Source organism: Loxodonta africana, chromosome 16, assembly GCF_030014295.1.
Source record: "Loxodonta africana isolate mLoxAfr1 chromosome 16, mLoxAfr1.hap2, whole genome shotgun sequence".
Lineage (NCBI taxonomy): Eukaryota > Metazoa > Chordata > Mammalia > Proboscidea > Elephantidae > Loxodonta > Loxodonta africana.
The window spans coordinates 76,546,288-76,562,777 of NC_087357.1; the positions used below are offsets into that span (position 1 = coordinate 76,546,288).

Sequence of the window (16,490 nt, forward strand, 5' to 3'; positions counted from 1 at the left end):
ACTGGCTACTCCTGTACCCATGGCAGCACACTGCCCCGTAGGCTGTTTGTTCCCACTTACAGAGTCTCAAAGGGGACAAGGCTCATGGACAGTGGTCACTGAGTGCCTCCAAGGCCTCTGAGGGGAGGTGGAGGCGACAGGCACACTGAGCAGCCCTATGCCCTGACAGAGTGAGGACATGGTGAAGCATGGGCCTCCCCGAGCACCTGCCTCCCTTCTAACACCAGAGCCAGGTTTTTGCCCTCCTCTGTTAAGAGGATTACTGCTGATGTGAGAAAATGTGAATGGAATCAACAGATGTTCCCATAAATCATCTGACGAGTGAGGGCCAACAGCCGCCTCATGCGCCCTGGGCTGCTCGGGCTGACACCCAGACCCTGACCCGTCTGGCACCCAGGCCGGTGGTACTCACCCACACTGCTGAGGGAACCACTGCTTTCGGAGTCTGAGGGCATGATGGACAAGACGCTGTAGGTGGAGCCTGGGGACAGAAGGGGAGACCATTTGTTACTAATTCCAAAGGGATCACTTGTCTATCCTCGGTTAACACGGGGCCACGGAAACCAGCACTGTACCAGGGACAGATTCTCAGGCTCAAGGGGCTGGCAGAGAAGGTGCAGGCAGCAAGGTCTGGTCTTGGTGCTTCTGCAAGGCCCTCCGCCTCTCCGGTCCACCATGCTACTGCTCTGGAGGACTCACCGCCAGGCAGAGGTGGAGCTTGGAACCAGGTAGCTAGCTCCTTGTTGGGAGATCTGGGGAAAGGCTTAGCAAGGAAGGAACATGCCCCAGGTTAGAAGGGGGCCAGGGGATTTCCTGCAGATTTGTATCAGGATGACTTTGGCTCCCATGCAGAGGGTAACAGAGCACAGATGAAACATCAACAGAACCATTTGTTCTTTGTGCCAGACTGTCCTGCTCTTACATCCTAACTGTATTCAAGCTGAGGCCTTAGTAATCTCGCCAGTGTCTGCCCTCTTATTTAAGCTATTCATAAAATTATGAGCAATTACACCATCACCAAAGCCAGGAAGTGGTGTGTGCTTTTTTTTTTTTTTGGTCAACATTTAATGTTGTTAACTCCTGGCCTGTGGACACACAACCCACGACGGGTTGGTTTGAATTCAAATATTTTCCTCCAAGCCAGGATATTACCTACCTGGCATCTAGGAAAACCTCAGAATCAGGAAACCAAACTTTTGAACCCAGCTATGCCCACGTATGAGTCGCTGGGTCCTGCTGTGCAACTACCTTCAGTTTGCTGGAACTCGGTTTCCTGGTCTACACAATGAAGGGGTCAACCAGATGATTTATGAGGACCTTTCCCTGTTCCATTTCAGCACTTACATTACTTCATTGATTAGTGGTTTTAGAGAGAGAAGGTGTGCTTTGCCTATCCAGACTACCTAGACTACAGGTGACACAAAATTAAGAGGGAAGCCAAACCAAATGACAGACTAAATTGGGAGTCGAAAAAAGCACAACATGCAGAGATCATGGGTCAAAAAATCAGACAATGGGGAAAATGCATGTTTTGTACTTAGAACCAAAAGAACTAGGCAAGGAAAGGGTGTATTTACCAGACAAAGTGGGTGAGCCAGAGGTGGGCTTTCTGCAATAAAGCCTTTCAGCAAGCCTTAGGGCTTTAAGGACAGAAGGCTGCCAAAAACTAATGAGAAGAGAAATGTGGGAGCCAAACTTAAGGGGTTCTCTTCCATGTCAACTCTGGACAGCTTCAGAAGGGAAAGAAGAGAGATGAAGAGATGGGAGGAAGAGGGGGAGGGAGACTCAAAGGGAGGAGAATCTGAGGGGGGGAAGATCATCAAAAGATGGGGAGACCTGCAGAAAGAAAGGGGATAGTGCAAGGGGAACAAGGGAGACCCCAAAAGAAAGAAGAGACCTTGCAGGGTAACCCATCGGGGGGACAGAGAGAGAGCCTAACTCTAAGGTGCAGGTGAGGTGATACTCACGCCATCAAAAAAAGAGACAAGGCCAAAATCGAAATGTTAGCCCTACAACTCAAACAAACAGTAAAAGAAGCCCACAGCCACCAGAAGAATGGAAATAATAAAGGCTAGAGGAGAAATAAATGAAATAGAGAAAAGACAAACAAGGCCAAATGTGGCTTCCTTGAAAAGATCAACAAAATCGATAAACCACTGGCCAAACTGACAAAAGAAAGGAAGCAAATAACTCAAATAAGAAATGAGATGGGGAACATTACAACGGACCCAACGTAAATAAAACGGATCATAACAGAATACTGTGAAAAATTGTTCTCCAAGAAATTTGAGAACCTAGAGGAAATGGGGGAAACCCTGGCGGCGTAGTGGTTAAGTGCTACGGCTGCTAATCAAAGGGTCGGCAGTTCAAATCTGCCAGGCACTCCTTGGAAACTCTGTGGGGCAGTTCTACTCTGTCATATAGGGTCGCTATGAGTCAGAATCTACTCGACGGCACTGGGTCTGGGTAGAGGAAATGGGCAAATTTCTACAAGCACACTACCTACCTAAACTAACATAAACTGAGATAGAAAATCTGAACAGACCCATAACTAGAGGTGAGACTGAAGAGGTAATAGAAAAAAACTCCCAACAAAAAAAAAGCCCTGGACCAGACAGCTTCACTGGAGAATTCTGCCAAACATTCAAAGAAGAGTTCACACAAGTACTACTAAAACTATTTCAGAGCATAGAAAAGGAGAGAACACCCCCAAATTCATTCTGTGAAGCCAGCAGAACCCTGATACCAAAGCCAGGTAAAGGTACCACAAAAAAAGAAAATTATAGGCCATTTAAAGGCCATTATCTCCCATAAATACAGATGCAAAAATTCTCAACAAATAGAATTCAGCATCATATCAAAAAAATAACACACCACGACCAAGTGAGATTCATACCAGGTACGTAAGGATGGTTCAACATTAGAAAATTGGTCAACGAAATCCACCACATAAATAGAACAAAAGAAAAGAATCACATGGTCATTTCGATCAACACAGAAAAGGCATTTGATAAAGTCCAACACCCATTCCTGACAAAAACTTAAAACACAGGAACAGAAGGGAAATTCCTCAACATAATAAAGAGCATCTATACAAAACTAAAAAAAAAAAAAAAAAATTTTTTTTTTTTTTTTTTATACAAAACCAGGAGCCCTGCAAAACCAGGAGCCCTGGTGGCGTAGTGGTTAAGAGCTCACCTAACCAGAAGGTTGGCAGTTTGAATCCACCAGCTGTTCCTTGGAAACCCTACGGGCAGTTCTACTCTGTCCTACAGGGTCACTATGAGTCAAAATCAACTGAACAGTAAGGAGTTTGGGTTTTTTTGTTTGTTTTTGTTTTTGGTATACAAAACCAACATCCAGCAACATTCTCAACGGAGGCTGAAAGCATTCCCTGAGAACGGGAACAAGGTGAGGATACGCTTTACGATCATTCCAATTTAACACTGTGCTAGAAGTCCTAGCTAGAGAAAAGAAAGAAAGGGCATCCAAATTGAAAGGAAGAAGTGAAACAATCCCTATTCCTACATGATATGATCCAATACAAAGACACCCTTAAAGATTCCACAAGGAAACTCCTGGAACTAATAGAAGATTCAGCAGAGTGCCAAGATACAAGATGAACATACAAACATTAGTTGGATTCCTACACACCAACAAAGAGAACTTCGAAAAGGAAATCAGGAAAACAAAGCCATTTATAATAGCCTCTAAAAAGATAAAATACTTAGGAATAAATCTAACCAGGGATGTGAAAAGACCTATACAAGAAAACTACAAAACACTATTGCAAGAAACCAAAAAGATCTTTGTTGTTGTTATTAGGCACTGTCGAGTCGCTTCCAGCTCATAACAACCCTGTGTGCAACAGAACGAAACGCTGCCTGGTCTTGCACCATCTTCACAATTGTTGTTCTGCTTGAGCCCACTGCTGCAGCCACTGTGTCAATCCATCGCGTTGAGGCTCTTCCTCTTTTTTGCTGACCCTCTACTTTACCAAGCACGATGTCCTTCTCCAGGGACTGGTCCCTCCAGATAACATGTACAAAGTATGTAAGACGAAGTCTCGCCATCCTCGCTTCTAAGGAGCATTCTGCTGTACTTCTTCCAAGACAGATTTGTTGGTTCTTCTGATAGTCCCTAGTATATTCAATATTCTTCACCAACACCATAATTCAAAGGCATCAACTCTTCTTCGGTCTTCTTTATTATTTGTCCAGCTTTTGCATGCACATGAGACGATGAAAATGCCATGGCTTGGGTCAGGTGCACCTCAGTCCTTAAAGTGACATCTTTGCTTTTTAACACTTTAAAGAGGTCTTTTGCAGCAGATTTGCCCAATGCAATGTGTCATTTGATTTCTTGACTGCTGTTTCCATGAGCATTGATTGTGGATTCAGGTAAAATGGAATCCTTGACAACTTTGATCTTGTCTCTGTTTATCATGATGTTGCTTATTGGTCCAGTTGTGAGGATTTTTGTTTCCTTTATGTTAATTTGTAATCCATACTGAAGGTTGTAGTCTTTGGTCTTCGTCTGGAAGTGCTTCAAGTCCTCTTCACTTTCAGCAAAGAAGTTGTGTCATCTGCATATCTCAGGTTGTTAATGAGTCTTTCTCCAATCCTGATGCCCCATTCTTCTTCATACAGTCCAGCTTCTCTGATTATTTGCTCAGCATACAGATTGAGTAAGTATGGTGAAAGGATACAACCCTGACTCAAAAGAGACTTACATAAATGGAAAAACATATCATGTTCATGGATAGGAAGACTCAACATTGTAAAAATGTCCACTGCAAATATAATGCAATCCTGATCCAAATACCAACAGTACTTTACCTGATCTCAGAACCTACTATACAGCCACAGTACTCAAAACAGCCTGGTACTGGTACAAAGACAGACACATAGACCAACAGAACAGAATCCAGAACCCAGATGTTAATCTATCCACCTACGGTCAGGTGATCTTTGACAAAGACCAAAGTCCATTAAATGGGGAAAAGGAAATCTTTTTAATAAACGGTGCTGGCAAAACTGGATGTTCATCAGTAAAAAAATGAAACAGGACCCATACCTCACATCATACCCAAAAAGTAACTCAAAATGGATCAAAAAGCTAAATATAAAATTTAAAATGATAGAGATCATGGAAGAAAAAAATAAGGACAACGCTAGAAGCTCTAATGCGTGGCATATAATACAGACTACAATTAACGATGCACAAACACCAGAAGATAAACTAGATAACCGGGAACTCCTGAATATTAACCACGACGTTCACTGAACGAGAATCTACAGTCTGGGGAAAAAAAATTGGCCATGACCTATCCGACAAGGGTCTAATCTCTAAAATCTATAGAATACTTCAATGCTTCAACAACAAATAGACAAATAACCCAATTAAAAAATGGGCAAAAGATATGAACAGACACTTCACCAAAGAAGACATTCAGCTGGCTAACAGACACATGAGGAAATCCTCCAAATCATTAGCTATTAGAGAAATGCAAACCAAAACGACAATGAGATACCATCTCACCCCAACATTCCTGGCATTAATCAAAAAAACAGAAAATAACCAATGTCGGAGAGGTTGTGGGGAGACTCTAACTCTTACACACTCCTGGTGGGAGCGTAAAATGGTACAACCACCATGGAAAATGATATGGTGCCTCCTTAAAAAGCTGGAAATAGAAATACCATATGTTCCTGCAATCCCACTCCTAGGAACATATCCTTGAGAAATAAAAATCATCACACGAATAGACATATGCACACCCATGTTCACTGCAACATTATTCACAACAGCAAAAAGATGGAAACAACCTAAGTGCCCATCAACAGATGAAGAGACAAATTATGATACATACACACACTGGAATACTACACAACGATAAAGAACGATGCTGAATCCAGGAAACATCTCACAACATCAATAAATCTGCAGGGCATCATGCTAAATGAAGTAAGTCAATCATGAAAGGACAAATACTGTATGAAACCACTATTACAAAAACCCAAGAAAAGGTTTACATACAGAAAAAAACAATCTTTGATGGTTACGTGGGAGGGAAGGTATGGGGAGGGGAAATCACTAACTACACAGTAAACAATCGTTAACTTTGGTGAGGGGAAAGACAACACACAATATAGCGGACATCAGCACAACTTGACCACAGCAAAGTCACAGAAGCTTCCTAGACACATCCAAACATCTTGAGGGACCAAGTTACCGGGGCTGAGGGCTGGGACCGTGGTCTCAAGGACATCTAGGTCAACTGGCACACATCTCACTTTGGTAAGTAGCGTCTGGGTTCTTAAAAGCTTGCCAGCAGCCATCTGAGATACATCTATTGGTCCCAGCATGTTCAGAAAGAAGGAGAATGAAGACAAAGACACAAGGAAAATATGAGCCCAAAGAACTTGTGGAGCACATGAACCACAGCCTCCACCAGCTTCACCTGAGCCCACAACTGGATGGTGCCGCGTCACCACCACAGACCAGACTGCTCTGATGGGGACCACAGTAGAGAGTCCCAGGCAGAGCCAGGAAAAAAAGTGTAGAACAAAATTCAAATTAAAAAAAAAACAACCAGACTTACTGGTGTAACAGTGACTGGAGGCACCCCCCCAACAGACTATGCCCCCTCCAAAACCTGCTAACTCAGAGCTGAAGCCACTCCCCAAGTCCAGAGATTAGACGGGCCAATAAAACAAACAATAACACAACATGAAGAACATGCTTCTTAGTTCAATCAAGTGTACGAGACCAAATGGGCAACGCCTGCCCCAAAGCAAAGACGAGAAGGTGGGAAGGGACAGGAAAACTGGATGAATGGACACTGAGGACCCCAGGGTGGAACAGGAAAGGGGAAGAGAGTGCTGCTGACACATTGCGGGCATTGCAGCTAACAACACAAAACAATTTGTGTATAAAATTTTCAATGAAAAAGTAATGAGCACTATAAAGTTTTGCCTAAAATTTTAAAAAAAGAGAGAGACAAAAGTGCCAAGAAGAAAGCAAGAAAAAAGGACCTGGGTAATGGTAAGACTAGGACAGTGGCCAGAAATGGCCGGCGGCCTCATGATCGAATTTTCTGAGGCATCACTGAAGAACCTGAGGGTGTTTAGCCTGGACTGAAGCGGACTAGGGGCTTGAGTAGGTGTTCTGTCTTTAAACAGGACTGTCAGAAGGGATTAAATTGGTTCTATATGGCCTACATTGGGTCACAGAGACCACTTCAAAAGAACTTCCAGTAAAACCATTCATGCGAACAAAGGACACCCCAGCCCTCCCGGGCCCCTTCCCGCACCCTGCCAGGCCCAAGAGAGATGAGGGCACATCCCTTAACACACACTTCATTCACCTGGAGCCTCTTAAGGCCCTGGTGACTCACGTTTCCTCCCACTGAAGCTCAGGCCTGGCTGAAGGGACTTGTTCCAGCCTTGACCCAGCACACAGAGCTCTCCCTGTCCTCTAGAAGTCAGCTCGCTGGCCACACTGACCAGAGGGTCACCGGGAGGACATGCCCCCCCACCCATCCCCAGCACCTGGGAAGAAGAAGGAAGGGAAAGCTGCTTTCCCCCAGGATCTGTGGAGATAGAACAGGGAGGTGCCACTGGCCCCCAGGGACACTCACCACCAGGGCACTTGCCCCATCCGCTACCCTCCCCCAGCACACACCATGAGGAACCCCATCCGATACTCAGGGTGACCGTGGCACCCAGATTATTCCTGTCCCCACATATGTCTGTCAGGCTCCTGACACGTGCCCAGAGCCCCGCAAGGCACTGGGCCAGCTCTGGTGGAAAGAAGACAAGCCAGGGCCTGTGACACTTTGGGGAAGTCCCCTCTCCTCTCTGAGCCTATACAATGAGGCAGAGCATTGTAGTGACCAGAACAGGGACACTGGAGCCAGCTTACCTGGGCTCAACTCCCAACTCTGCCACTTACTGGCTGAGTGCCCTTTGGTAAGTCACTTAGCCTCTCTGTGCCCCCATTTGCTCATTTGTAAAATGGGGTAACAGAAGAACCCACCTCATAGAGATGTTGCAAGGGTCAACTGAGTTAATATAGGACGAGTGCCTGAAACAGCGCTCTAAGTGTGCCCCTGTTGTTACTGTCAAACCAGACCATGCTGAGGGCCCTTCCACCTTGGCCGTTCTCCATCCTTTGATCACCGAATGGAAAGCTGCACTAGAGTGACGAGGTCAAACAGTCCACGGATGACAGTAATAATTCCAGCAGCTAATTTTTTTTTTAATATTAGGGTCGCTATGAGGTGGAAACAACTCAACGGCAACAGGTTTAGGTTTTTTGGTTTTTATTAAGATGTACCAGGACTGTGCTGAGCACTTTGCAAGCACTCTCATTTAATTCCCATAACAACCCTGAGACTGCCTTTAGGCCCATTTTACAGAAGAGGAAACTGAGGATTAGAAAAATTAAGTAACACAGGGCCAACAGGAGATACCAACCCCAACAGTCTACCCCAGAGCTTGTGCTCTTAACTGTTACAAACAATCCTGCCCCCGGCTTAAAGGTACAGGAGCAGTCAGGGAAGACTTCACCAAGAAAGGGCCAGGAGCAGGCCTGGAGGACGGTGCACTTGGAGAAGCACAGGAGAAACCAGCTCAGCTGGAATGGAAGTAACAGGGAGAACCTGGCCCCTGTGCACGTGAGAAGTGGCAGGGCAGGGCAGGCTCGCCCCAGGGCCTCCCGGCTCTTGGGGTGGGAGTGAATTCTCCCTACTCTCCTTCCTACACTGAGAAGAAGCCCAACAGAGATTCTGAGTTGAGCCAGGAATCGGGACTAAAAATGAGAAGAGAGGGGAGGAGCGTGGCTTTGTGGCCCCTGACTTGCTCTGCCATCTCCTGCCCACCCCAACCCCATGCCTGTACTAGGTGTACGGCAAGGTCCCACGGGGCAGGCCAACCCTCCCTGAAGAATCACTAGATTTCACAAGCTGCAGAGGTGAGGAGGTGAGAGGGTGAAAAAGTACACGCGCTGGTCACCTCTTGCAACAGTGCGCCTCCCTGCTTCTGAGGACCTCCAGGACGTCAGAAGGGTGAGCTCCTACGGCTGCTAAGAAGCCCACTGCTGGTGGGAGTGTAAAATGGTATAGCTGCTATGGAAACAACTTAGTGACTTCTAAAAGTTACACACAGAACTACCTTATGACCCAGCAATTCCATTCCTAGGGATATACCCAAAAGACTTGAAAGCAGGGATGCTAACAGACGCTTATACACCAACGATCAGTGCAGCACTATTCACAATAGCCCAAAGGTGGAAACAACGCAAGAGTTCGTCCACAGGTGAAGAGATAAACAAAACATGGTCTGGCCACACAACGGACTATTACTCAGCCATAAAGAGAGACGACGCTCTGATGCACGCTATGACGTGGTGAGCCATGAAAACATTATTTTGAAATAAGTCAGACAAAAAAGGACAAATATTGTCTGACTCCACTTATATGAAATACAGGCAAATTCCTAGAGACCAAAGTTCATTAGTGGTTACCTAAGAAACCCTGGTGGCGTAGTGGTCAAGTGCTATGGCTGCTAACTAAAAGGTCGGCAGTTTGAATCCACCAGGCGTTCCTTGGAAACTCTGTGGGGCAGTTCTGCTCTGTCCTACAGGGCTGCTATGAGCCAGAATCCACTCGACGGCAAAGGGTCTGGTCTGGGTCAGGTAAGTGGGAGGGAGAAATGCGGGGTATTGCTTACGCGGTACACATTTGTTACGGGTAATGACAGTAGTGATTGTTGTACAACATGGTGAAATGCCACTGACATGAACACGCAGAAGTGGTTGAAATGTTATGTTACATATTATTTCACCACAATAAAAACTTTAAAAGAAATAAAAAGTGAAGCCCTCTTGTAAAAGTATATTCACTAGAGCCATGGCCTCATCCCAAAGTCTCCGAGGTCCTTCCTCTAAGCACGGCCTGAGGCTACGAATGCTGAGACCACACCTGGAGGCCCGGCATTTCAGGGAGGTGTGGGGTTACCCTCAGTCCTGGGAGTCAAGTGGCCACAGAGCCTGGTGTGTTCATCAAGAAGTCCTGTGCTACACATCCCACATGCCCACCTTCGGGTGGGGAAACATGCAGCAGGGACGTGGTCACATAGAGGGTGCCACCGGCTATCCCTGGGCTGGGCGAAGACCCACCCCTCAAAGTATCAAGTTCATTAGGTCTTAGTTTTCTCAACCGAGATACACCTGTCGTGTTCTCAGCAAAGTTTTAGAACAAGAACACTCAAACTGCTCAGACAGCATAGTAATGATGCCATTTTCCCCCTTTTCAGGTCATTCTCTAAATGGGTCTATCTCTACCCCAGGTCATTCTCTAAACGGGTCTATCTCTACCTCAGGTCATTCTCTAAATGGGTCTATCTCTAAAAGGTGAATAGGGTGAGGGCTGTATAACATGGTGACTGTAATTAATGCCACTGAATTATACATACAAAAATGGTTAAAATGACAAATGTTTTGTTATATATATTTTACCATGATAAAATTTAAAAAGGAAAAGGTGAATGGGGGTCTTCACGCCCAGGTGACCGGTCAGCTAACGTCTGAGGTGTGCACATGGAGTCCACATGGGGCGGCCTGAAGAAGAACCTCCGTAAGTCTTTCTCGTTGAACTCTTGGGGTCATCTACAAACAAAGGCACTGAACTACCTGATCCTGAGGAAACCCTCAGATGTCCATTTCACCATCTGTGCCCACCCTCACACACACTCCACCCTGCCTAAAATGCCCCAAGTCAAAAATATGAAAAGGGAGAGAAAATAAAAACACACACACCCAAATTAATCATTCTGTACCACCAAATGTTGGACTGGCTTTTTTCCTGGCACATGAAGAAGGAAAGACGGAGGACTGCTGAATGTCCAAAGGTAAAAACAGTCAGCAGGCAGAAAGCTGGCTTTCCCTCATTAGCTACGACAAGGAGGCTTTCGGATCAGCACAAAGCGTGTGTCTGACGAAAGCTACCCCTCCTTGTCTTTTCCCTCTTAGAGGTCCTGGGCTCCAGGACAGGGGTAAAGGAAGGGGAGCAGTGTGGGGAGCTGGGACCATCAACCCAGCGTCAGATGGGACCAGATCTCGGCTCTGGCTTTTATCACCAAAAACAAGCCCTGCTTTCTGCTGTCACCTCCTGCCCAGGTTGGGTGACAGTTTTGCATGCAGAAAGGACAGAAAGGGGGCCCAAAGCAGAGTCTGATTAACTCACCAAAGGGCAGCTGAGCCATCATTTATGCCCTCAAGGGTGGGGGACAAGATTGGAACAGGCTTCAAGAGCACCCTACTAGAGTCACTGCTTAGGAAGCAGAAAGTTTGTTTATGGTGATGGGAAATTTGGCAACAATTATGGTGAAGGTTGCATAAGATTAATGTAATTGAGATCACTAAATTGTACACCTGAAAAGTTTTGAATTGGCAAATGTTGTGTATATATATCCTTACAACAATTGAAAAAAAAGAGTTCCCTACTAAAATGCAAGTATATCAGAAGACAGGGTCATTATCAATGGTCACGGCCACATCTGACCGGCACCCCCAAAAAGAGGAACACAGATGAGAGGTGGAGGAGCAGCTGCAGAGCAGTGTCCTGTCATCCTCGGTACAGCTCATGCCCCTGCAAAGTGGCAAAGAAGACACACAGAGGAAGGGGAGGAACCCGAGCTGCACAAACAGCAGGGGCAGCCAGCACCCCCTATGCTCCAGCCAGGCACCCTGTGTGGGGCACGTCTGCTGGAATAAACCTCCCTTTTTTTTTAGGCAACAGAAGACGCTACAGACAGGCAGTAGGTCTCTGAAAGGCAGCTGGCACCACAGTTCCTGGTTCTGGTCCCAAGGGCGGCCTCCCTCACTCATATGCTGTACTACGTAGCTCACTGATACTTATCACCTCAGGGCACTTGTCATGGACTGAATGGTGTCACCAAAAAATATCTGTCAACTTGGCTAGGCTGTGATTCCCAGTGTTGTGTGATTGTCCACCATTTTGTCATCTGATGTGATTTTCCTATGTGTTGTAAATCCTACCTCTAGGATGCTGATGAGATGAGATTAGTGGCAGTTATGTTAATGAAGCAGGGCTCAATCTACAAGATTGGATTGTGTCTTGAGCCATTCTCTTTTGAGATATGAAAGAAAGAAGCAAGCAGAGAGACAATGGGGACCTCATACTACCAAGAAACAAGAGCCAGGAGAATAGCCCATCCTTTGGACCCGGGGTCCCTGCCCTGAGAAGCTTCTCAACCGAGGGAAGACTGATGACAAGGACCTTCCTCCAGAGCCAACAAAGAGAGAAAGCCTTCCCCTGGAGCTGATGCCCTTAATTTGGACTTGTAGCCTACTAGACTGTGAGAAAATGAATTTCTCTTTGTTAACGCCATCCATTTGTGGTACTTCTATTACAGCAGCACTAGATAACTAAGACGGTACTGTTCCAGGCTCAGGCTCTGAGGCCATATCACCTGGGCTTCAACCTACCACTTGCCAGCTGTGTGAGTGGGACCAAGTTTCTTAAACTTTCTGTGCCTTGTTTCATTGTCTGTGTAACAAGAAGAATAATGGTAGGTTATGAGGACTAAGGAGTGCCTGGATGGTGCAAATGGTTACCTAGAGGCACCTTAGAAGAAAGGCCTGGCAATCTACGTCCAAAAACTCAGCCACTGAAAACCCAATGGAGCACACAGTTCTACTCTGACATGCACGGGGTCACCAAGAGTCTGAACTGATGAGGACTAAATGAGAAAGGGTACATACAGCCCTTAGAACACAGCTAGCAATCCACCGACACTAGCTCTCATTATCACTCCCTGACCCTGCCTGCACCCTTCTAAGGAAGGCAGAACGTACAGCAGCCTCCACAGAGCCCAGACTACAAAGTGGGCCTGGCAGATGACCGCTCAGCCTTCCCTTGGCTTCTGGAAGGTGTTGCTGGTGTTCAGTTCTTTATTATGTCACCTGTGTTTCTCCTGATACCACCCACCTCAGACAGTTAAAGCTCTTCCTCTCATAAGTATTCTCCTCTCTGGACATAGCCCTGTTCCTTGGTTTCCTTCTTCTCTCTCCGTCCACTGTTCTGCCCAGCTGTGGCCACTTCCAAGCCATCCAAAGCCTCCCTGACTGATTCTTGATTCAAACAGAACCAAGAGGAGTGCTGCCATGGGCTCAGTGTCCTACAAACCCTGCATCGACCTTCTCCTCCAGTGCTCACGATAGGGCCTTAGGCAGCCAGCCCTCTCAGACAAGGATAGCTCTCGGCAAGACACCACTCCTTGATGGGCAAGTCTGCTCTAGGAAGCCTGAGCCCAATCATCCACCAAATGCTTACTGAGCACTGTTCCAAGTCCTGGAGATGCATCAGAGATCAAGACAGTTAGTCCCCACCCTCACGGCACTCACACGAGCACGTGCGTGTGCGTGAAATAAACCAGTAAACAAACACACACTGTGTCAGCTGATAAGGGCTATGAAGAAAAATCCAGCAGGGTAAAATGGGGGATGATGGAGTAAGGGGAGGAGAAGTGGCTATTTTAGGTACAGTGGTCAGTGGAGGCCTCTCTGGGAAGGTCACATTTGAGCAGAGATCTGAAGAAAACAAAGAATGTTGGAGGAAAACGGTTCCAGGCAGACAAACAGCAAATGCAAAGCCCCTGGGGTGAGCTTAAGAAACAGCAAGGAGGCCAATGTGATCAGGGTGGAGTGAACGGCCGGGGGATGCAGGGGGAGAGCAGGGCTGGCTCATGTGGGGCCTCGTGGGCCACAGTGAGGGCGCTGGGCTTTATTCCATGTGTGGAAAACCCCTGGAAGGTTTAGAGTAGAGGAGAGACGTGATCTGACTCACATTTTAACGGGATCGCTGGATGTTAGCTGAATGTTGTCTACAGGTAGGGCACGGTGGAAACCAGCAGGACAGCAACTGCAGTAATCTAAGGCAGTGACGCTAGTGACTTGATCCAGTGTGACAATAGCGGGACTGGTGAGAAGTGGCTGGATTTGGGGGAGTATTTTGGAGGTAGAGCTGAAAGGGTCTGCCAACACAGTAAATGTGGAACAGGAAAGAAAGAGAAGCCAAGGATGGCACCAAGGTTCTTGGCCTGGTAACTGGAAGAATGGGCCTGGTCATTCACTGAGATGGAGAAGACTGCCGAAGGAACAGTTGGGTGGAGGAGCTGGGGGTCTGAGTTCACGTTTGGCCGGATTACATCTGAGGTGCCTAAAGACACCCAAGTGGAGGTGCCAGGTATGCAGCTGAATGTATGGGTTTGAGGTTCAGGGACAAGGTTGGGAATAGAGATATAATTTGGGAATGTCAGCATATGCTTGGTATTTAAAGCAAGGAGACTTGATGAGATCACCCAAGGAGGGAGAGTGATAGGGAAGGCAGAGAAGAGGTCCAAGAACTGAACCCTGAACATTCAGAGTTGAAGGATGAGAAGAAGAAGCAACCAAGAAGACAGAGGAGTAGTAAGTGGGGTAGGAGAAGAGCCAAGAGTCCAAGTAAAGAAAATGAACACAACAGCATGTGGTCAGGGGCTTAGAGAACAGCCTGATATACCCCGGCTATCTAATGGTAAAGACAGACACACAGCCCTCCTGACTCCTGAGATAAACTGTACCTGCACTCTACCTAAACCTGAACTTCCCTGGGTATCAAGGAAACTGATGGAAGTAAGTCCAGGAAGAGACTCCAGTGTTTACTAGACATCTTACAAGTCATGGCTCAAGTTTTTCTTGAACTTACTACTATACTCTGCAGCTGACATTTACTGAGCACTTGTCATAGGAAAGGCACCATTTATATGAATTATTTCATTTAATCCTCCTAACAACCCTAGGCTGAGAGAGATTGAGTAGCTTGGCCAAGACCACAAAGCTAAGTGGTGGGTCCAAATGCAAACACAACTCTTACTAACAGCAGAGAATGTGAGCTGCCATCCCCCTGCTCGATGATGATGCTCAGGTGAGGAGAGGAGCCACAATTCACGGGGTCAGTAACTCTGATAGCAGGTGTGCCAGGAGTGGCTTACAGGCCAGCATTTAACACTGTGGCCAGAGCTATCCTTTCTAACGCTGGGAAGCTTGAAGAAGATGGGTTCCCATCATCTCTGCTGCACATCTTGAGATGCCAGCCTCATCTTCTGGTCTTGGCTTCAAACCCACACCCCAGCCCCATCACTCCTCCAGCCATCAACTTCTTCAGGTCCACACAGGGGAAACAAGTACAGTCTCTGAAACAAGCTAGAGAAATATCTCCACCCCAGGTCAGAAGGTAGCAGGCAATGGAATAAGGTAATAAGGTTTCGGAACCACTGTTTACTTAAGTCTTTGACCCATACGTGGTTCAAACCCCCCACCAGGCTCCACTCAATCCTACGATAATTTTAGCTCCTATAGACCAAAGGTGTCTGTCAGTTTGTTGTGCTGTGGGGGCTTGCATGTTGCTGTGATGCTGGAAGCTACGCCACCGGTATTCAGATACCAGAAGGGTCACCCATGGAGGACAGGTTTTCGCTGAGCTTCCAGACTAGGAAGAAGGACCCAGCAGTCTACTTCTGAAAAGAATCAGCCAGTGAAAACCTTATGAATAGCAGTGGAACACTGATATAGTGCCAGAAGATGAGCCCTCCAGGTTGGAAGGCGTTCAAAAGATGTCTGGGGAAGAGCTGCCTCCTCAAAGTGGAGTCGATTTTAATGATGTGGATGGAGTAAAGCTTCCGGGACCTTCATTTGCTGATGAGACATGACTCAAGGTGAGAAGAAACAGCTGCAAACATCCATTAATAATTAGAATGTATGAAGTATGAATCTAGGAAAATTGGAAATTGTCAAAAAATGAAATGGAATGCATAAACATTGATATCCTAGGCATTGGTGAGCTGAAATGGACTGCTATTGGCCATTTTGAATCGGACAATCATACAGTCTACTATGCTAGGAATGACAACTTGAGGAATGGTGTGGCATTCATCATCAAAAAGAACATTTCAAGATCTATTCTGAAGTACAACACTGTCAGTGATAGGATAATATCCATACGCCTACAAGGAAGACCATTTAATTTGATTATTATTCAAATTTACACACCAACCACTAAGGCCAAAGATAAAGAAATAGAAGATTTTTATCAGCTGCTGCAGTCTGAAATTGATTGAACATGCAATCAAGATGCATTGATAATTACTAGTGACTTTAACGCGAAGTTGGAAACAAAGAAGAAGGATCAGTAGTTGAAAAATATGGCCTTGGTGACAGAAACAATGCCAGAGATCCAATGATAGAATTTTGCAAGACCAATGACTTCTTCATTGCAAATACCTTCTTTCACCAACATAAACGGCGACTATACACGTGGACCTTGCCAGATGGAATACAAAGGAATCAAATCGACTACCTCTTTGGAAAGAGATGATGGAAAAGCTCAGTATCATCAGTCAGAACAAGGATGGGGCTGACTGTGG

General features: G+C 46.2%; 1 protein-coding gene across 1 annotated transcript in view; it reads right to left on the reverse strand.

Moving 5' to 3' along the window:
- The window catches only part of DLG5 (discs large MAGUK scaffold protein 5), a 181,808-nt gene that overhangs the window by 98,576 nt on the left and 66,742 nt on the right, over window positions 1-16,490 (reverse strand). The window contains exon 2 of the mRNA XM_010589261.3: window positions 413-481. Coding sequence (XP_010587563.2) covers window positions 413-481 — 69 coding nt within the window. The remainder of the gene's footprint in view (window positions 1-412; window positions 482-16,490) is intronic.